General features: G+C 43.4%; 1 protein-coding gene and 1 long non-coding RNA gene across 4 annotated transcripts in view; one reads left to right on the forward strand and one right to left on the reverse strand.

Annotated features, from left to right (window-relative positions):
- LOC141374360 (uncharacterized) overlaps positions 1 to 18,563 on the reverse strand; it is a 54,274-nt gene extending 35,711 nt beyond the window's left edge. For both annotated transcript variants that reach the window (XR_012381178.1, XR_012381179.1), the window contains exons 1-2: positions 18,446 to 18,563; positions 11,119 to 11,231 (exon numbers count right to left, since the gene is read on the reverse strand). This is a non-coding gene — a long non-coding RNA (uncharacterized lncRNA). The remainder of the gene's footprint in view (positions 1 to 11,118; positions 11,232 to 18,445) is intronic.
- IDO2 (indoleamine 2,3-dioxygenase 2) overlaps positions 1 to 22,571 on the forward strand; it is a 59,429-nt gene that overhangs the window by 27,142 nt on the left and 9,716 nt on the right. Inside the window, exons 1-7 of one of the 2 annotated variants that reach the window (XM_073902515.1) lie at positions 1,378 to 1,528; positions 2,113 to 2,232; positions 4,539 to 4,657; positions 6,820 to 6,834; positions 8,235 to 8,334; positions 9,623 to 9,740; positions 21,501 to 21,552. In XM_073902515.1, the coding sequence (XP_073758616.1) occupies positions 2,113 to 2,232; positions 4,539 to 4,657; positions 6,820 to 6,834; positions 8,235 to 8,334; positions 9,623 to 9,740; positions 21,501 to 21,552 (524 nt within the window). In that variant the 5' untranslated portion in view covers positions 1,378 to 1,528. Of the gene's footprint in view, positions 1 to 1,377; positions 1,529 to 2,112; positions 2,233 to 4,538; positions 4,658 to 6,819; positions 6,835 to 8,234; positions 8,335 to 9,622; positions 9,741 to 21,500; positions 21,553 to 22,571 lie in introns of those variants that run through there. The other variant, XM_025886235.2, reaches the window with a different exon arrangement.

Here is a 22,571-nt window from a genome sequence, read left to right on the forward strand (position 1 = left end):
GGCAGGCAGAGGGAGAGGGAGAAGCAGGCTCTCCGCTGAGCAGGAAGCTGGATGTAGGGCTCCATCCTAGGACCCCAGGATCATGACCTGAGCCAAAGGCAGCCACTTAACCGACTGAGTCACCCAGGCGCCCCATAAGTTGATTACTTTAAATTGAGGAAAACATTAAGTTTATGACTCATTCTTCCCCTAACCACTTCATCGTTTTTTGTAGAAAAAACTTCCACTACGAAGAGTATTTGGTGTTGCTGTTTATTTTTTTCTAAATCTTTTTTTTTCTTTTTTAATTATTTGTGTTTGCTTGGAAGGCAGAGTCCAGGGACTCTGGAATGTGCAAGAAATTTCCAAGAAAACCTCTAACCAAGAGCCACATTTCCAACTCAGACTTTGTTCCTTTCCCTTAAGGCTGCATTATAGGTAGCCAAGAGGGGCTTATGGCTATTGAACGTCTGAAATGTGGTTAAGACAAATTGATAAATAAGCTACTCACTGGATTTTGAAGACTTATTATAAAAAGAACAAAATATCTCAATATTTTTATACTATGTGTTGATAATATTGTGGATATACTGACATAGAAAAATACGTTATTAAAACGAATTTCATGTTTCTTTTTAGTATTTTTTTTTATGTCACTGCTAGAAAATTTGAAATTACAAATGTGGCTCTCATATTTCTATCAGGGAGTGCTAACTTGAGAAAGCAGGACAGTGGTCAGTAGAACTTAAGTAACACCCTGGCTCAGTCCCTCCCGGGTCTGTGACCCAGTGCCTACCCTCTCTGACTGTTTTGTCCTGTGGATTTGGGGGGAAGATGGAACACCATCTGGTGTGGGAAGTTCCTAGCATCCCGCCTAGTAAACACTTTAGTTAGGAGCCTTTTTATAACAAGCACTCAATAACTATTAGAATTTTCAGCCTACTTCCTGTTGAAATGCAACATCTCAGCAGCCACCCGTCCCCCCCCGTCCCTCCACCCCATACACACACGCAAGCACGGAAGCCTAGAGCACATTGCATTTGCGATTCTGTCAGAGCCAATTTTTAGGAGGAATAAACACGCAGCTGCGAGGAGCGGACAGACGCGGAAAGGCTGCCCTCTAGCGGAGAGCAGAGGGAGGACTCCGCGAGCTGCCGGCGGGGGGGAGCCCGCGCGGGAGGAGCAGCAGGTCTGAGGCTGCTCGGCGGTGCCTGGAGCTTAAAAGGATACACAAGACGTCTGCCACCACCTTTTGTGGCACTTAAGGACCCCGGAGAGGGGAGGATCTGGATCAGGCTGTGTCTAGAGCTGGGGCAGCCATGGGAGGAAAGAGGAGAGCAGAGGTGGGGAGGGGGCGTTGCCAGGAAACTGGAGCTCCTTGTTGGTGTCAACCAAGACAGGCAAGGCTGTTCCAGGCAAAAGTGAGAAACCCGTTGTTGTTTAGGCAGGGCTGTCAATAATTAACTTCTCTGCAAGGTGTGGCTTTCATGAGGACGCCATCAGTAAACTTCCAGGTGACACATTTCCACAAGGAAGAGGGCATGGAGAGGTGAAAACACCCAGCCAGGGTCATCGGAAGGGTTCAAACAGGGACCGCACAACCCTTTGGCCCAGCTGGGCTAATGCCCTAATGCCTAGGGATTTGGTCAAATTTCCAACTCCACTGGGCCTCCTTTTACTGCCGAATTAAGCTGAGAGAGTCAGGCCCGCAGCGCAGCTTTGTTATCGGGCTTACATGATGTCAAGGAAGCAGAGCTGCCTTGATAGGTAGGGCTATAAAAGTTGCCACGGTACGCTCCGTGAAGTAAACGATCCCGGTCTCGGGAATTCGTTATGCGAGAATGCTCTAACAAATCTGTCAGTTCGGTGGAGGTGACCAGTGGCTGGCACAACCACGGGGGCCATATGGGAGCTTGGGTGGAGTGGTTCGGTACATCCCGAACAATGTTGCCCGGAATGCCTCCGTACTGCGGGGTACTCGGATCAGGGGGAGAATGGGTGTGCACAGAGGCTCTTGGTTCCTCCACAAAAATATAACCTGTTCCCCACACCCGATGAGCCGTTCCAGTCAGAGAACCCCTGTGCCCACCCTCAGCCCTGCAGCTGATAATGTGTGAATATTGTCTTGAACAGATGCCCCTGCTGAACTGCCAGTTCCTCAAGAGTTACCGGGAACAGCGCCTGGCCCACTTGGTCCTGAGCTTCATGACCATGGGCTATGTCTGGCAGAGAGGAGAGACACAGCCCGAAGAGGTACGGGGCAAGTAGATGCCCGCCTTGCCGTCCGGCAGGTCGGCTGCTCCTGGAATGCGCTCCCTGCTTGCCCCCCCCCCACTGTTTTTCTGGAAGATAGGTCCTTTCTTGTTCTTTTCTCTGGCTATCAGTTGAAGGAAGGGCAAGTGGCCCACTTCAGTGAAAGAATTTTTTTCCCTAAGAAGCTAATTTTTTTTTTTTTTTTAGAACTTATAGCCATTTCTCCCTTTCATTAGCTTTCACATCTATTTTCTTTCTGGCAATAATGCTTCAAGATGCATTTGAAAGCAAGAACTGAGGTCTCATAAAATACTTAATGATAGCTTACCTTTTACCTCATTTTGTCTGCCTCTGCACATACATTATCTCTGATTTTCACAATCCCATAAAGTAAGTAAAACTCCACTATGCCCATTTTACAGATAGCTGAGGACGACAGAAGATAAAGTCCTTGTCCGAGGTCAGAGAGCAAGTGAGTGTAAAATGCAAGGCCATGCTCAGACCTTCTGATTCACCAATGTAAACTTCTTTCCCTAGAGGCACTCCTTGACATTAACATGATTTTAAATTTTTAATACTCCTTTCTTTCTACTGATTATTGGTCTCTTAATAGTTTATTTAAATCTCTTCTGAATCTTGACTTAACGTTTCATGGTTTCAACCTGAACCTTGCAACGTGAAGTCTCTTGAGTTCCACTGACGGCAGTAAAAAACACGACTCCCTTTCATTTTGCAGAAGTGTCCCTTTTCCAGGAACCGGAGTTTACACTGTTCCAGTACTTCATGTTCACTGAGCAGCCCCAGCCTCTTTGGTTTGCTTGATTGATCCTGCCTCTTTTCTTCCAAGTAAACATGGGAAACTCCCATGGGAAAATGAAGGCAGGCTGAGGAAGGAGAGAGGAGGAAGGTATAGAGTTGCTTCAGAGTTTTTAAATGTTAGGAAATCTTATTTTTAAAATTGTGTGCCTGATATAAGAAAGTCTGGAATCTAGGCACACTAGCAAGCATCCCACTGGGCTCCCCTCCCCCTTGGGTTCTCCAAACCATAGTCTTAGATGGGGGAAGGAGTGGAGAAGGGTGACAGGAGAGGGAGTCTCTAACGAGGTGTGTCCATTCGCTTCCGGGCAAACAGGAAGGCCCTGTCCACGGCCCCGGATCATCCCTGACTTTCTCTGCGTCTCATCTTTTTTAACTTTTCACCGAAATAGACAACCCCCTTCTGCACTGCCTTCCTCATCCCCTGATTCCCAAGGAAAGCTAAACTTCAGTTTGAATTTTAAGACTCTTTAAAGTTCTTTATTTTTTTCTACCTAAAAAACTGTTCTGTCCCAAGTCTGATCTAAAAATCTAAGGGAAAGCAAAGGCAGAAGTGGGGCTCCTTTAATAGATGCTTTTATCTTAGGGGGAAATAAAAACGGAAGTGGGAGATAGGGAGCATGAGAATGTTCTTTTGGATCCAAACTAACTTAGCCTTGTCCACAAATAAGAGACCCCTTCTGGTCCCCATAGATCTGAATAGTTTTTCTGGACTTGTGGGCAGATGAGTCTCTTTGGAGTGGTCCTCAGATAACTTAGGGGTTGAAAGGGAGCTGTCTTGAGGTGACTTACTTAAAGGTATTATTGGGTTTGACATATGAAGTGATGGACAGAGTTGGCTGCCACACAGGGTGAAGTGTTCTATCCTCCTCATTCCTCTTTCTGATTGACACACACACACACACACACACGTATGTGTGTACATACATACCCACACGTGTAAATATGCTTGTGTTCTTATGCACACAAACAGATATATCAACATATTTATGTAGTTGTCTCTGTCTATAGATAAATAGATAGAGATAGAGATTTTTTTCCCACTACGCATCAACTCAGTCCCCAGTTGATGTTCAAACATTTGGTCAAACATTTGATGCCTTCTTTGCAGTCAATTTTCAGAGATTATGTTATGCTATATCTATGTGTATGTGCTCCAGCTTTGTAATATTATTATATATTTCAGCTTGTACTTATAAACAATATATCCACCAGATTGTAAACAGAAAAAAAATATGAAAGTGAGGTGTGTATTTATGGATCACTCAGATAATATCAGTTTTATTGCCCAGGTCATTTCTCTACCACAGGATTGCTGGAATAGAGGGCAACCATGACTACTTCCTCTGCTGCATTCTTTCTAGAAGATACTAATCGTACATTCTATCGTATCGTATTGTATCGTAGTCATATGTATCTGGATTTATCTATTTGCCGTATATTCTATCTATTGTATCATGATCGTATATATCTGGATTTATATCTAAAAGGTTCTGCCAAGAAATCTTGCCCTTCCCTTTGTTGAAGTCTCCAGAAACTTGGGGCTCCCTCCTATCCTGGTCCACTCAGACCTGGTGCTGACAAACTGGACCCCTAGGGATCCAGAAAGGTAAGATGCGGAGTGAGTGCTTTGGATGTGAACAGACTGAAACTGAGTAAAGGGCAGCCCTGTGACTTTTACTCTTCCTACAGTGAAGGCCCTGGGTTTTTCAGCCACTTGCAATTAGAGATGTTCATATTTATTATCTGCTTTACGATTGCAAAGCAGGATGAACCTGAACACAAGTTCAAAAATCGCAGTTCCCAGAAGTTTCACTCTGAATACATTGGTACAGGCTACATTTTTCTTGTTTGTTTGTTTGCTTCCACGTCCCATCTCAACTTGACCTTCAAGCTCCTGCATGATTAGACTTCGCTCATTCTTTCTCACCAAATCATCTCCTGTGCCCTAACATGCCCTCCATTCATGCCAAATTAGGGCCAGTGACTTCAGTAAGTGATCATGATGTAGCGATCATAAATGAATGATTATGGGTGAATAAGGCGTAGGGCTCTAGATAAGCTGGATTGAGAAATTTGATGAATAATGTCATCTCTTCTACCTAGTTGGCATCAATCCTCTGAAAGCTGGGCTGGGAATGTAGGTAAGCATTAGTCTAAAGAAGTAGCGAGAGTTTTTTAACAAACAATCAATAGAATGGGTGGAAGAGAGGAAGTATTTAATTTCCCTTTGAACTTTATTATCACAGGCAAATTTAATTCAGGCTGTAGATGCAAGAGATAGTGCTTCGTGACTTCATAAAATAGCTAAAGGGACATTTAGGTTAGATGTGAGGAAGAACTTCCTCAGCATGAGGTTTGTGGGTACCACAGGATTTCAGAGATGATGGGAATCTGTTCTAGAGGATTAAACACTTGACAGACAATATAACTTTCTGGACTAATTTGTGTGGCCCTTGGAAGAAGTGGGGTCATCTCATCTCTCTAAGGAGCTCTGAGCCCTGGGAGGATACATTTTCCATAATTATTAATAATGATCTTTGACCAATTCGGCTTTCATAACAAAATTGATGACCAATATTCTCATAAAAAGCTGCTGAATCTGGCTTAGAGTTTTGACAGAAAAAAAATAATAAATATATGTGTAGAAATGATTCTGGTCAGGGCGCCTGGGCGGCTCAGTGGGTTAAGTGTCTGCCTTCGGCTCAGGTCATGATCCCAGGGTCCTGGGATTGAGCCCCACATCGGGCTCCCTCCTCAGTGGGGAGCCTGCTTCTCCTTCTCCCTTTGCAGCTCCCCCTGCTTGTGCGCTCTCTTTCTCTCTGTCAAATAAATAAATAAAATCTTTAAGATAAAAAAAAATAAACCTCATGCAAGCAAGTTTATTACCCCATCAGGAAGAAAAAAAAAAATCAGGAAGCAGCTTGGTGAGGGGGTGAAACTTGACCTAAGCTACATGCTAAAGGAGAGTAAGAGCAGAAGAGTTACAACAGGAATGTGGGTTTGTGGCAATTACAAACATATAAAAGGAAGAAGATAATTTATGATGCTGGCCACAGGCTAAATGTTCTGGTGCTCGTGTATGAGCTGAGATGTAGCTCCCTCTTTGTCACACAGCGGCTTGCAGGAGAGGAAGACTTCTCCCTTCTTCCCTTCTAGGTTCTTTGGCTGGTCTGATAATTAACTTGACGTAAGAGAGATTAATAAGAGAAAAATGAATTTAATTTTGTGCATCCGGGAGCCCATAAAAATCTGAGACTCAAACAAGTGACCAAAACAAGCAGCTTCTATACCTTTTAGACAAGAAAGCAATACATTTGGGAAAGATTGATAAGACAAAGAGGTTTGGACTTGGGGTAGCAAATTAGGGAAGAAGTAATAAGATGTGTTTACTCAGGCATCTCACCCCTAAATTCCCTATTGCAGGTGATAAGGACACTTTCTATTCTCCTGGCTCAGGAGAGTACCCTTCATGTAGCAGATTTATTTCCTGCTTTCAGCGGAACAAAGGAGGTCAGAGTGTCCTTCTTGTACCAGCTCTTTCTCAAGTAATGTTAGTTCAAGAAATGAGTGCGCCAAAGCGGTGCATTTTGGGGTGGCATATTCTGCTCACAGTGTAGTCACTACCTGTGACATCCAAAGCGTGCACGGGTATGTGTGTGCACACAAATACACATGCCTGTGTATATGTGACTGCAAAAGGCATATCCGGCTTACAAACTGATTTGTTCTTTTCTTTTCTTTTTTTCTTTGTGGTTGTCAATACTGAAGACCCTTGGAAATTGGGTAAGTTCTCCGAAGTCCTTCACTCACTTTAGAATACATTTGAACTCAAAGCTTATAATAAATAAAAGAGAAAGCATACCAATTTTTATGTATGGTATATAAACTATCTAAAAATGCCCGAAAAAAGACTAGAAGGACATGTGCCAAAAATTAACAGTCCAAAAGTTAACAGTGGTGCCCTGCTTTGTAAGGATTAGCGGATTAATTTTCTTTACTATGTTTTCCAATCTGTGCATAAGGCAACAAGTAAAGTGCAATGCCAAAAAAAAAAAAAAACTTTACCAATTTTCTAATTCTCTGTGATTCTTTGAAGTCTGATGATCTGAAAAAGATCTCTGGTCTCACCATAAGGTCTATGAATGGCCCAACTGCAGGCAGCGGTTGCTCCAACTACAAAAGAATCCCTTTGCAATGTCTTGTTTTACACGGACTGGTGCTTGTGGGGCAGGCCTGCTCCAGACATCCTCAGTCTCCTTTTTCCCCAGGGAGCAAAATTAGCCTCTAAAGGAGCCAAACCTCAGCACAGGAGGGGGTTCAGTATAAAAGCTGTAGCTCAGAAGATGGAGGGTGGAAAGGCAAAGACACCACCTTCCACGCTATTGTCTCTGCTGGCACAATGGAGTTCCGGACTTACTTTTCTTTTGTGTTTTTTTTCATCTCTCATCGTGCATAAGATGTTAGAGGCAGAAGTGACTTATGGAGTGAAGTTTTCGGTTTTATAGACTGGATCGACGTCTGGGATATTTGCATCTATATGATGAGTGGTCATTTAAAATCGATCCCTGTATAACAGTCTTCCTGCTGTCATTCTACTATAATACAGCACTTGGGGGAAAAAGATAAATCACTGATGAGAAAGAGCACTAGTCTGAGTTATGAGATATTCCTGCCCTGGTCCTGGGACTCATCAGCTGCATGACTCTGGGGAAACCACCATGCTTCTCTGGGCCATAGTTTCATGTCTAAAAGAGGAGCATGGAATTAGCTATGGCCTGTGGTCACTACGGCTCCGAGACTCTCTGCTCCTGACAGGAGTGGTGTGACGGGCCCAGGATGGCCCTGTGGAGAATCAGCAGGGCCGGCCCACTTATGCTTCAGCTGATCCCCTGGGGGAGACAGGCGAGGACCAGCAGGGCCATGCTAGACTTTGAGAGTCTTCAGGTCCCGTGAACGGGGTCTGGAGTAGATCTGCTCTCTCTCTCTCTCTCTCTTTTTTTTTTTTTTTTTTTTTGGAATGTGGCTGGAGGTGGAGGCTCCTCCCCAGGGCAGTCCTGTGGAGCCGAGAGGGTTTCTCTCAGAGTCCACTTGCTCTCACGGTTGTCTCACTCTGAGGTGGCCTGGCGGCTGTGCGTCTCGCGGTGTCCAAGCCTCGCTAACCATGTGGTCATTTCCTTCCCAAGGAACTTGGACCTCATTGTCTCATTTCCTGGGGGAGAGAGCCTGCGTGGCTTTATACTGGTGACTGTTTTGGTGGAGAAGGCAGCAGTGCCTGGGATTAAGGTATTGTCTTCACAGAACTTTTTTTTTTTTTTCCCTAAATGAGAAATTAGTGTGAGCTTTACTTCCCACCAAGTCCCTCTCCCTGTGGTGAGCTAATCAATATAGATGGACAGGCTTTGTCCTGCTTGGTTTATATCTGAACTCTAGCCCACAGAGATCTCTGCCGTTCCTCAACGACCGTAAAACTTGGAATGACCATTTGTCCACTCAACAGACTAGCCTAATTCTAAGCAATGGATGTCTCTGGGGGAACAAAACAGACACTGCTCTGGCCTCCACAGAAGCTCACCGTCCAGTGGAGGAAGATGGGCCGATATATAGGGTAACAAGAAAAAAAAAAAGCAGTGTTTCATGAAAAGACATCTAAAACCTAATCCAGACTTGCAGGGTCAGGCAAAGGGAAATGAGAGCTGGAGTTAACATCCTTGTGATGTACAGGAATTAATCAGGTGGTGGGAATGGGGGGTGGGGAGTGGTATTCCTGGCCCAGAGAACTGTTATGCAAAGCTTCAGAGGACAATGAATCATCATTGAGAGATTCCCTAGCCTTGGGGGGGGGGGGGTTTGCAAACTAGGGATTTTGTGCCTTATTTAAGTGAGATATTTTAAGTGAGATTTGTGTCTTTCCTCACTCGCTGCCTTCCCTATTAAGCATACTTGGAGTGCTTACTGTGTCCTCAGTAGAGTGACCAGATTGTGGTACAATTATTTCAGCACCCCTCTTTCCCTCTCAAAAGTGAAACTATATGGTTACTCTACTTCTCATTCCTGTGTTTAGTTCATTGAAAGATAGAGAGTAAAGTACTGGTCTTCCAAAGATAGCTTACATAAAGTGAAGACTGCTGGAGACAAGGAAGGCTTCCTGGTGGAGGGGCCTCTGAAGCTAAGGGATCTACAGAACCTGTCTGATTTTATGTGCAGCAGAGCTCAGGCGTGAGGGTGCCCCAGTTCAAGATCACAGAAGGAGCAAAGCAGAAGTAGAAATGATCATAATATGAGATAAATCCAGAAGAAGGAACGAAATTGATAGGGTTATGCCCTTGAGAGTTACAAGAAGAAGCAGCCAATAAGAAAGATCCAGAAAGACTTAATTAGGGATCTATCTGGGAGGTGCCCAGGAATATTCTGGCTCTCAGGACATCTAGTTCAGGAATGCCCCCCAGGGAGCCCTGCCAAACAGCCCAGCAGTCAGAGGGGTGCCCTTCCTCTAGGTTCCCACAGCTCAGCCCACTCTCTCTCAACGGACTGAATGCTCCTCCTGAACTGAGTGAATGAATCTCCTCTGCAGGCGCTTGTTGAGGCAGTAAATGCCATCTCGCAGCGCAGCCAGAACGCCCTGCTCCAAGCCCTGCAGCGACTGAGACTCTCCATTCAGGAAATCACCAGAACCTTAGGACAAATGCACGGTAGGAGGCTCTTGAAGAGTGAGGGCTCTGCTTGGGGCAAAAGGGGCTGGAGGTTTGGCAACGTCCACAAGATGGCGCCGGTGCATTAGCTTTGTTTTAAGGCACCCACTTTGTTCGTGCTCCTGGAAAATGATCTCTCAGTTTGCGGGGATTTTCTTGTGGGTTTATCCTTCTTTATATTCTCTTGTGATTCAGTGGCTTCTTCTCGTTGGCCATATACCTCTTTGCATGTCGAGGTCTTGCATGAAACTGGGGAGGGAGGGGTGAAGCATGCTACATGGGTTGTACGCACCTCTATCCAGCAACATTAGGTTACTGCAGGGCAGAATTAGGGTATGAGGGAGTTTGTGCTTACACTCTCTAAAGCCTCTTTGATTCTTTGTTCTCATGTGGGACCTGAGATGACTGACCTTGGCTTTGGGCCTTATCTGAGGGCCCTTCCAGTGCTCCTCCACTGTGGCTAGTTTAGGGATGAGTTATCATAGGTGTGGCCAGTTAAGTGCAGCACCATCCCCCCACCCCCCCCACCCCCCGCCTGGGGTTGATTATATCTTATTCTGGTGACTGCAGCTCTTCAACTTCCTCTATCAGAAGAATGTAACTAGTGTGTGTTTAAGGAAGGTGTGGGAGAGGGGTGTGATCTGTTTAACAAGGGGTGAGGACCTAAGTATCAGTTTCCCTTAATCCTGCTGCACAGACGGATGGAGTCCAGGAAAGAAGAGGTTTATGAGAAAGGACGGGAGGGAGGGTGGGAGCGGGGGAGGACACAGGGTGGTGCCCAGCTTTATGGCCTTCTATTAAAGGAGTGAATTTATTTGTCATCTCAGACTCTCTGCACGAGTGGAAACCCATCTGAAATCACAGTGCTATGTATTATGGAAATAAGGCATTATTTTCAACTTCTTGTTTTATATTTCAGATTCACATTTCCTCCATTTCCCTGAATTTTAATTTTAAAGCCCTCCGGATCACATCAGGAGGCCTCCTGCCAAACAAGCTCTCCAACCTGGGTGATGTGGATTTTAGCCTTGCCTAGGGACCCTGAGTCTGTTACTCAGGATACCGAGACCAGGGGAGGCTCACTGCAGGTGCATTCAGATCATATGAATGAGCCAAAGCAAGTAGTCTGGAAGCTCAGGAGAGGCCCTCCCCTCATCACAGTGCCTGCAGTGGTGAGATGGCGCAGCCCTGCCTGTCACAGACTTTCCTTGTGCTCCTTGTCAGAGGCACTTCCTTCTTCAGCACGGGGCCAGCCCCAGTGCTCTCTTGACTATCGCCTGTAGGAGGTTTGATGGCCAGGGGAAGTACGAGGGCCACTTCCCTTGTTTTCCGGAAAGGCAACTTTTCCCACACAGACATACTCTCTTAAAGGTTTTACCTGTGGTCACTGCGGTGAAATAGATGAGTGCATCAGACTGCCTTTTCCAACGCGACTCTCACGTGCCTGCCGTCTGTGTCCTCGCTTGTGATGCTGGCGGGCTCGGGACATGCCTGTAATCAACAGCATGCAGCAGAAGTGACCCCACGTGAGCTGAGGCAAGGCTAGAGGAGGGAGTGGATGCGACTGCCACCTTGTATACGAAGTCACCACCCAAAAATGCCACGCGCTCTGACGCCACGGCTGTGAATGAGGGTGTTGGACCACACAGGGGGGCCATATGTAGAGGCTCCGGTTGGCACCTGACCCAGGAGCAGATGAGCCCTTGGTTTGATTCTAGGTTCCCACCCTCAGATCATCCTCAGTCTTCAGGTGTTCCCACCCGAGGACCCAAGCCCTGTGAAGCAGAGGAAAGCCATCCCCTGTGTCCTGTCCAAATTTCTAACCCGCAGAATCCATGAGCATAATATACTGGCTGACTGACTTCGGAGTGGTTTGGTATGCAGCCAGAGTAAAGAGAGAAATGAAAGGGGCGCCTGGGTGGCTCAGTTGGTTAAGCGACTGCCTTCGGCTCGGGTCATGATCCTGGAGTCCCGGGATCGAGTCCCGCATCGGGCTTCCTGCTCAGCGGGGAGTCTGCTTCTCCCTCTGACCCTCTTCCCTCTCGTGCTCTCTATCTCTCATTCTCTCCTCTCTCTCTCTCAAATAAATAAATAAAATCTTAAAAAAAGACAGAGAAATGAAATTATAAAAATAAGAAATACTAGAAACAGCAAGGTTTATGGAATCACACAGGTTTGTTTGTCACTGTGACTGGTTTATAGTTAATGGCATTTTTTCCTGCATGATCAGCCGAGCTCAGCTGCACTTGTTCCTTCTGCTTTTTCCCAGAAAATGGAGCTCACCCAAACATTCTTTCTTTCCCAGCTCAACTTTAGCAAGAGCGGTGGGGTCTCCTCCCTTCCTCCATACGCAGGACAGCCTGAAAACATGCCCAAGGCAGAGGAGAAGGTACTCTCTTTGTGAGGCTGCAGTTTGCTTTGCTGAGGACCCCCGCGCTGTCACTTGGCCTTGGCCCAGCCCACATGTGACTTCTACCTCACAGCCTTACATAATCCTCACCACGGACTGGAAAATAAAACCAGATGACTCCATTTTCACAGCCTGACTCTTCTTAAGGCAGAAGTCCGTACCAGCACTACACTAACAGACCGTGCCCCACCTCACCGCATTGCTGGCTGCCAGTCAGCACTGGGTACCTGTGGGATCCCTGGCTGTGCCCCTTTTCTTTGTGATTTGCAGAAAACTTGACCTGGTCTGAGTGTTGTGCTCTGTTGGAAGGCTAAAATATGTTCGGATTTCCAAGCATCCACATTACACTGGCATGTCTTTTGGCAGTTCTCCAAATATTGAAGAGTCCCATTAAGTCTTCACAGAAGATATTTTTAGGCATACAAAGAAGAATATACATCGCATGTCACACATCAAAAATATCCAGAAATCTACAATGATTATTATTGTTGCATATGGTTAAGGTTCACTCAGATTTGCTTACATATTTATAACCTATTTTTTTTGCCCTTCATTCCATTACACGCATTACTTTTGCCACGAGGATTTCCTCTAGTGAGGGCCTGCTGCTGGCAAACTCTCTCATCTGCAAATTGCCCTGTTTCACTCCCATTCCTGAAGAATATTTTTGCTAGCAACTATATTCTTTTAGATGCTGAGTAGATCACTACAATATCTTTCGGTTTCCATTGTCACTATTGAGAAGTTAGATGTCAGTCTCTTACCTGTTTGGGGGCAACCTATCTTTTCCCCGTCTGCTTGTGAGTTTCTCTTTACAGGTCTGTCTTTCCCGTTGTTTCATTTATTACGCGTGGGCTTCCTTACGCTTCTTTAATGGATATGATTCGTCATTCTAGGAAGTCCTCATCCGTTAAATCCTCGCCGGTTGTGCCTCGCCATCTCCTGTCTTCCCACCACAGCTGTGATTGAAGAGAGGAGATCTTGCTCTGCTGTCCTCCATTCTTAAAGCCTTGCTGTTTTTTCCCATCTCTTTATTTCTTTGTGCTGCATTCTGGATTAATTCTTCTGATCTAACTAATTAATTCTCAACTGCTTCCAACCTGCTGCTAAATACACACATCCAATAGGTTATTGTCTCATTTCCAAAAGTTGTATTTTATTATTTTCTAACCTGTTCATATTTTACAACATTCTGTCCGCTGTAGACGTTTTCAAGCTTGCTTTTGGTTTTCTTCAACATGCTATGTGTGGCTGTTTCATAATTTGTATGTGATGATTCTAATATTGGAAACTTGATTCTGTTTCCTTCTTGTTATTTCTTCTTTCCTAATGGTTCTCATTGCTGGTTGTCATGTTTTCTTGTGTCTCTGCTTGCTTTTGTTCCTTCCCCCCACCGCCCCCGCCCAGGTATTACTCATTGTCTTTGAAACCTTGTCTGTAGGCAGTCTTTTGGAACTGGGGTAAAGAAATATTTGTATTCAGTTCTTCCTGGTTCTTGGGGACATTAAAATTCCGTCCCATCTTGAATCAAGTTCAGCAAGTGAGGGCCCATGTATCAATCAGGCAATTAAACTCGGGCTGAAAATATGCAAAAAAAAAAAAAGTCACAACTTTGCAGGGACAGATTTTTTTTTTTTTTTTTTTGTCTTCCTGTTTTGCTCAATGCCAAGGTAGCCCTGATTTTGTCTTCTAGGGCAAGCAGTGGTGAGGTGGGAGCTCTGATGCACACTGATGTTGAGATATAGGCAGTTGGGATCCCCAGATTAATATGAACAGGGTATCTTGTAAAATGCTTCACCATGGCTGGGACCAGGGTCTTACTTATGGCACGGACCATACAGAGAAACCACCAAAACCAAGCCCAGGTGTACCTGGATTGGCAAATGCCTTCAGGGAAAAGTGGTTTTGCCACTCTAATTTTCTACCTCCCTTTCTAGGGGTTCCCGGTTTCCCTTAAATTTTTGCCTGGTGGTTCCTTGCTGTTTCTTCAGCTTTGATGCCTTTAAGATGTTTGCATCTCTTATCCCTCTTTTTGGATTGTTTTTAGTGGAAGGATAGGTCCAAGTGAGGTAGCACTCCATTACCCCAAATGGAAGACTCTTTCTGGAGTGTCATTTGCATCCCTTCCTTTCTCTCTGTTTCCATCACTTGCTCTGGACCTGGCTCTCCTCATCACTTGCCAGGACTCTGCAGTGACCTTCCAAATCCCGTCTTTCGTCTGCCCTTTACCTAGTCCAATTCATTCTTTACACAGAAGCCAGAAGTGCCGGCTGAATCACTCTTACTCCTAAAACTCTTTAGTTTCTCTCCTGGCACGGTGCAGGAAGGTAGCCTCCAGCTACATGTGGCTACGGAACACTTGAAATGTGACCAGTGTGATTGGGAAACTAAATTTTAATCATATTTCACTTTAAACAATTGAAATTGACATTTAAAAATGGAATCAATGTAAAATGGTTTTTGGTTAAACATAGCTTTATTACTGAATGGTCATATTTCACTTAATTGTTGAAAATTAAGCATCCAAGTTGAAATGCAGTATAAGTTTAAAATAACTATTTTTAAGATTTTATTTATCTATTTGAGAGAGAGAAGGGGGCGGAGCCGAGGGAGAGGGACAAGCAGACTCTGCACTGAGCAGGGAACCTGATGCAGGGCTCAATCTCACGACCCTGAGATCATTACGTGAGGTGAAATCAGGAGTCATTGGCTTAACTGACTGAGCCACCCAGGCGCCCTGAGTATAAATAAATTTTAAGTCTGTAAGCATATACAGAAAATTTCAAAAACTTATTACACAAAACGCATTAATAATTTCTATATTGATTATCTTTTGAAATTAAAATATTGTGGGTTAACTAAAATATAGTATTGGTATTAATTTTCCCAACTTTTTTTACCTTTTGAAATATGACTACTAGAAAATTTTAAATTACATACGCCTGTCACATTACAGTCTTATTGCCAGCACTATTTCATCCATTATTCTAAGGATAAGGACAAAATCCTTAATCCATTCTGTAGGACTCAGTATGATCTGACCCCAGAATATTTTAATTTCATTTTCTTTATTGACACCATGTTTTCCTTCACTTATTCTTTCTGATACTATATTTTAGTTCCTGAAAAGGTTTCTGAATGGACTCTGTGAGGTGATCAATATGTCTCTTTCCACAATGTCAGCTTTATTCAATCATAAAGCAAAGTTAACCACAGTTATAAAGCAGGTTCAGGATTCCAAACTCAGTGACAGTTCACCATGTGATTAAACTTGGCTTCTTACACAGCACCCAGAGCAGGAGAGAAGACAAGCCACACAATGAACAAGGTAACAGAAGGTACAGGAAGTGAACGAACCAAACTCAGAGTCAGTCTGTGGGCGTGTGGTTGAGCTAAGGCCTCGGTCTGGTCCGGGTCAGCTCTCCGCCCTGGGCTTCTGATGTTCTAGTGGTGAAGGCTCCCGGTTCTGTTCAGAGATCACCGAGATCAATGGGGCAGAGCCTTCCGTGGCAATTGCCTTTTTTAAGTGGTCAAAGAGGGGTCAGATCCAAAGAGTTTAACAGTTTGCTGCCAAAATCCTTCCCTTTTTAAAAGGATTTAATCAGTTTTGGATCTCTGCAGACCTCCTCTGGTTCTTCGTGATCAGTTCTGGGGTGTCGGCTGACGTGGGTCCCGGTGATACCTCCTAGCTGCAGGACCTGAACTGCTCACGTCATTGCTTGACACAGGCGCCTGCTTGATGTGACAGACTCCATTTTGCTCTCTACAACTTTCTTCAATTTCAAGGCTTGTTTACACACTATTCCTTCTGCTTCATTCATTCTTTCCCAGTCACCCTCTGCCTGGTTCACTCCTACTTCCATAAACTCCAGATTTAAGCCCTGGTGTCGTCCAGGCACATATAGCTTCTTACACCCTGCCAACAGTGCTACCAAGTCTGGGAAAAGGGGAAGGGGCTAGAACAGTCAGAGCAACAGAAGAGATGGGCAAGAGACATCAAGGAAAAGGACGAAGGACTGGCAGAGTGTAGGTATGATCAGAGACAGAAAGAGTTGTCCAGGAAGTATATATAATTTCAAAGTTGGTTTAAAAAAAAAATCACGATGCCTCTGGCAAAGACCTGTCACTTGGAAGATTGAATCAAGTTCTGCTTGATGGGTTGGTTGGTTTTCAAAGTAAATAGGGACACAAAGGAAGGATGATGAACTTGCTTTGAGATATATCATGCTTAAGGTGATGACAAGACATCCAGTGGAAATATGTGGCTTTGACAGTTGGAATTACGTGAAAGAGTTACAGTTTGGTGGTCATGAGCATCGGATGTATGGTTTGATTTTGCATCTACCATGCTTTATCGTATGTCCCCAGAGCACCTGCCATGCTACTTCCCTGAGTGAGACCAGATGAATGTTACTAAAATAATGTGAAACACTACGGTAATTCCTCGCCTGTGATTTTACAGCACTGATCCAAGGCAAGGATTTTCTAGTGTTGCTTTGTGTAAAGACTATTTCTCAGTATAAAAATCTAAATCCCTACCCCTGAAAACTTTAAAACCTAGTCTCCTTAGGTTTTCCGAACAAAACAAAAATAATGCTTATGACACAAAATTATTATCAGTGTAAATGAATCAAAAGCAGACATTATATTTCTCTAGAGATTCGCTTGGATTTAAAAGAGAAGGCTGCTTGGCCAAAATGTTTTGTGTTTTGCTGAACACAACCACAGAAACACTGGAAGATGACTGGCCAGGCACTAAATGGACCTGAGCTTGGCCATCTGGGCAGAAGCTATAGTCCTCGATGCCTTTTTCTCACTCTACTGGGAAGCCACATGGAAGGAAAAGGAGGAGACGTAACTCAGGTGTGTTCTTAGATCCTCTGTGTCACTGGCTTTTAAGAACCCCCCTTCTCAGCCAAGATGTGTGCACATTAGACCCAGAAGCCAGAGTGTTCACATGGTTCTCCGACCTTACCAGCCCCATGTTAATAGTACAGGAAAACTTCCTGCCAACACTTGGTATTTTCTGAACAGTTTTCAGAGTGTTCAGAGTCCATCACCAAAATATATTTCCTAGTAGTCTGTTCTTTTTTATGATTTTTATCTCTCTGTTAAAGTTCTCATTTTGTGCGTGTGTTGTTCTCTTGATATCATTGAATTGTCTTTCTGTTTTCTTTTTTCATTTTTTAAAATTTAAATCTAATTAATTAACATATAATGTATTATTGGTTTCAGGGGTACAGGTCTGTGATTCATCACTCTTATATAATACCCAGTGCTCATTACAACACATACCCTCCCCAAAGTCCAGTTACCCCATCCCTCCACGCCCCTCCCCTCCAGCAACCCTCAGTTATCTTTCTGTGTTTACTTATAGTTCACCTGGCTTCCTTAAAACAGATATTTTGAATTAATTTTATCAGGCAAATCACAGGTCTGCATTTTTACAGGAAAGTTATTTTGTTCCTTCGGTGGTATCATGTTTCCTTGATTTTTTTTTTTTTTTTTTATGTTCTGTGAAGCTTTGCATTGCTGCAAGAAGTATTTCAAGAAGTGTTCACCTCCTCCAGGATTTACCGACGGGTTTCAGGAGAGAAATACCTTCCATCAGCCCTGGCAGGGATTCCAAAGCTTTAGCAGACCGGCTATGGATACCTCTGCTCCATACTTCTTGCTCCCTCTTGTGGCAGAAGTTTTAATTGCGTGCGCCTTCTCTTGATCCTGTAAAGCCAGGTGCTGACCACCTTCCGTTTGCCTTCCACAGAGGAGTGTTCAAGGCTCAAGTTTGTGTGCTTTCTCCCAATCCCACAGAATCAGCCAGCTTGCTGCATGAGCTCACTAATCCTCAGCAAAGGCTCACTCTTTCTGCCTTCAGGAGTGCACACAAGGAGTTGGCCCCGGACTGGGTGAGACACCAGAGCACTAGGGGTGTTGGGTGATCTGCCAGCGAAATGTTCTCAGCATCTCGTGGGAGGGTTTCTGAATGGACTCTGTGAGGTGATCAATATGATCTGCATCCCTTTAATGAAACCCCCAAGAGCCCTATGTGGCATTCTCCTAGCTCCTCCCCACGCCCAGTCTCCCCAGTTGTGCTGTACACCTCAGTGTTCTGGATGGGGCGAGAAAGAAGTGGGTCTGCTTGGCAGCATTCCCGTGTAGTTGGGGAAGCCAGGCACTCACTCATATGCTCTCATTTTCCCTCACGGGAAGAATCACAGCCCTAGAAGGTCTCTCTTAGCACCGAGCTGCGCTGCCTTGTGGACAGGGTGATGTGAGCAAAGTGAAATATTCTTACCCTCTTCAGTGTATCCAGCTCCAGATCTTTTTGCTCAGTGGTGTGCTGGGACGTCTCCACTGAATTCCCGGACTTTCACAAAGGCTCTCTTGTCTATGTGTGATTGTCTAAACCAGTGTTCTCTGTGGGGAAGACAGTAGAAAACTTTTACTCCACCATGATGATGATGTCACTCCCGCATTCTCTGATTTGAGTTAACTCTTTCTTTTGTGCGTGTGTGTGCATGCACGTGCTGGTTGGTGCTCACCACTCAGGTCCCTCTTTTGTGAATGCATGCGTTTCCTTATATTTTTAATGGCCTTTTATCTTTTTGTAAGTTTTTTGTGCATCCTGGGGGTCTGCTCTTTGTTAGTTATATGTGTTGCAAATATTGTGGTTTGTCTTATGACTTTTGAAAGCAGAACTTTTTAATTTAAATATAGTCAAGGTATCTGTCATTTCTTTTGCAGAAGTCTATGTTTTAGGAGGTCTTGCCTAAGATATTTTTTCATAATCATAGGTCATAAGTATATTTTCCTGCATTTTCTTCTCGAATTGTTGTTTGTCTTTCACCTTTTAGACCTTAATTCACATAATTATTATCTATATGTGACATGACATAGGAAATAAATTCAATTTCTTTTTTTTTAAATAATCCCTAATCTCCAATATTGGCACTGTCTTCTATCAGATTTTCTGAAATGACTGGCTCTGTTTCCAGGTTCTCTAGTCTTCTTCATTGTCTCTCTTTCCCATCAGGAATATCATTTGTCTTAAGAACTATAGCTTCATAGTGTTTCTCATTTTCATCTTGCCCTTCTTTTCCAGGGGTGACTGTACTGTTTTCAACCCTTTGCCTTTCATGTAAACTGCTAGAATCAGCTTGTCAAATTGCATTGAAAAAAATCTCTGTTAAAAATTTTGCTCATATTGCATTAAATCCATACATTAATTTGGAGAAAAATGACATGCTTCTGATATTGCATCTAGTCTTTCTGTCTTATGATCAAGGAAGTGGAGAGTCAGAGAATAGCATGGAAACGCCAGCTAGGGTTGTTGGACAAGCCACTCCAAATTGTGCCTTCATATTGCTGGCTGCCGGCTAAAATTTATTCAGATAGACAATTCTTTCTTAGATACATTTCTTCTCTTTGATATTGATACTGAGTTTTCTTGTCCATCAATATAGATTTCTTCTTTAATTTCTTGAATTTTTTTTTTAATTTCATTCAAAATAAGAGACTTAGATATCTTCTGGGTTTTTTTCATAGTTAACTTAGATTTGTGTTTCTAGTGAATATGGTATCTTTTGATTTAACTAACTCCTAACTATTTGTTGCTGGTTTACTAAATGAAATACCTCGATAAACACTCTTATTAATTCTAATAATTATTTGCAGATTATTTGCAGATTATTTGGGTTTCCTATGTTGAAATCATGTTATTTGAGAATCATGTTTGTTCCTTCATTTATAATACTTATAACTTTTATTTCTTTAAATATTTTTTTGTACTCTTCTAGCTAGGATTCCTAACACCGTGTTGAATGGAAGTGGTGATCCTTGTTTTGTTCCACATCTTAAAACACTTATTTTTAATCTTTCAATATCAAGTACAAAATGTACAATAGGCTTTCTGTGAATTTATCAGTTCAAAAATGTTCCTCCTATCTTTAATTAGCTAATTTTTCTGTTTTTTATAATCATAAATGGATTTTTTTACATTTATTGACAATTTTTACATTAAAATTATTTTATATCTACTGACTAATCATTTTACTTTTGTGGGTAAAATATTACACTATTGCTGGTCATTGTCGCTTCAGCAAAAATTTGTCCATAATACTTAACGTTTTTGTGGGAGCAGAAGACCGGATGGGAAAGACATAGAAACGGGACCCAAATAAAAGTCCAGCACATGGGACATTGTCACAGAAGAGCATTAAGAATGTGACACCACTCAGGAACACTGGGAAACCCTGAGGCTAAAGGAAGATATGAGTGACCTGAGCCCGTGGGCTTTCAGAGAAAATAGAGATGGAGGAACAGAGAGTAAGTATGAGGGTAGAAAAGGGAATTGATGGTATAGAGATGACATTGTTTGGGTCTCATAAAAAAGATGTTTTTTGGGGTGTTTTGTTTGTTTATTTAAGATTTTATTTATTTATTTGACAGAGAGAGAGAGAGAACACAAGCAGGGGGAGTGGGAGAAGCAGGGTCCCCCACTGAGCAGGGAGCCCGAGGCGGGGCTCGATCCCAGGACCCCGGGATCATGACCTGAGCTGAAGGCAGCCACCTCAATCACCCAACCAACCACCCCTGTTTTTTGTTTTTTGTTTTTTTCTCAAAGAGAAACAAGGAAATAATGGACAGAAATCCAGGTAAAAGAAACATGCCAGGTCATAGATGGGCCCTATTATGCAAAGAAGAAAGAAGAATCTTCAAAAGTTAATGAGAAGAGATGTAGTACAAATGTGAAGACACGCTTCTTTAAATGCAAGTTAATAAACTAGTGGAATCAGTTATCCCCAAGCATCGGCTCAGAGGCAAAACTAGCTGCACAGACTAAGGAATGCAGCTCCACGAGCCCATACCGGACCTGGTGTGGCAGCCCCCGGGCAAGACATTCTCCCCTCCATCCTTTGTTGCCTGAACAGAACTCTGCGTGAGCATTGATGACTTTAGGTTTCCTCTCTTGTGCAAGCCTTGAGAGAGCTGACTCTTTTTCTCTGCTTTGCTTCTTTCTACTTCCTACGCTCTCTCAAATATCATGTCTGTTTAAAAATATTAATTTTTTAAAGATGGCTTTGACCTCTCCTTTTGTTGTTATGAAGTTCAGAAAAGGGAAGTGCCACAAATAGAAAAGGGCAGCATTTGGAACAGTTTAAAATTTCTGTAAGCGCCAGTGAGGGGCCACAGAAGAGAACATTCCATCCCCCTCCTTCTGCTGCCTTCCTTCCAGATTTCCATGAAGATCAGATAGAGGAGGCGGCCCCAGGAGAGCTGCAGGACCCATGCACATGTAACCAATTGCTTTTTTGCCTGTAGTAAAGTTCACATTTTGATTGCTTCTCCAGATTATGTTGATCCAGACATATTTTATGCAGTCATCCGGATCTTTCTCTCTGGGTAAGTACAGTTCAACCATTTTCCTGCATGAGGCCTCTGTAGCATATTCCAAATTTATGAGAGGAGAGAGAAGCTTCCTATAGTAAGAAACACACCAAGAAACCCTTGCTAGCAATTATCCATTCTTGGATATAAGAGGTGGGGTACCATCTGCATGACAAATGACATTGAAGTTTGCATATTTAAGTTTAGAATAGTTTTCCTTAGACGACCATATTAGATTCATTTGTATTCACTTCGAATCCCATCTTGATGGCAGAAAAAAAAAGCCCAGTATGCAACCACAAAGCTCTATCATTTATATCCATTCTCTCCCCCTTGTTACTAAGGCAGATGGAAGCATAGAAAGGGCTTAAAAGCTTTCTTCTAATACTCCTGGAAGAGCTACCCCAAGTCATTTGTTCATATTTGTGGGTCTTTTCTGACATGGCCTGTTAACTTCTCCAGTTAGAGAACTCTACTCTTAGATATATTTCTTCCTTTAAATACACTAGTTATACCTTGACATGTTTTAATCAAATTGCTTTCCTATTCACATTAACTGAGAGAAACTAAGTTTGTTTGTTTGGCTTTTTAATGGTGAAAAGTGAAAAGTGGAGGTAGTGAATGGATGAGGTGAAAAATGTGAAATAGAGCTCACCTAGTGTTCCATCTTGATAACTAGGAGATGCCTAAGTGCTATGTACAGAAAGAATCTGAAGCTGTGCCCTGAAGTAGTAAGAGACAAGTCCAATACCAAAATCAACAGATCTACTGATCTATCAGTAGATGTAGTGGATATTACATTGGTGCAAGAAGGAAGTGACAACATGAACTCAGTATTTTCTCTAGATTGAGTAGGTCTGGAGTATGAGACAGTCTAAGGGGAGGCCAGCTTGGGTGGGCATTCCTCACTGCAGGGCTCAGAGAATGGAAGCAGGAAGGTTTCTAGTGAATAACTTGAGAGTAATGGGTACCTGACTGATGAGGAAACCAGAGAAATGGGGAAGGGTGCAGAATGGAATTGGGAGTGTTTCTCA

This window comes from Callorhinus ursinus, unplaced genomic scaffold (genome assembly GCF_003265705.2).
Source record: "Callorhinus ursinus isolate GAN/ISIS: 27379988/994484 unplaced genomic scaffold, GSC_fseal_2.0 scaffold17, whole genome shotgun sequence".
Taxonomy (NCBI): Eukaryota; Metazoa; Chordata; class Mammalia; order Carnivora; family Otariidae; genus Callorhinus; species Callorhinus ursinus.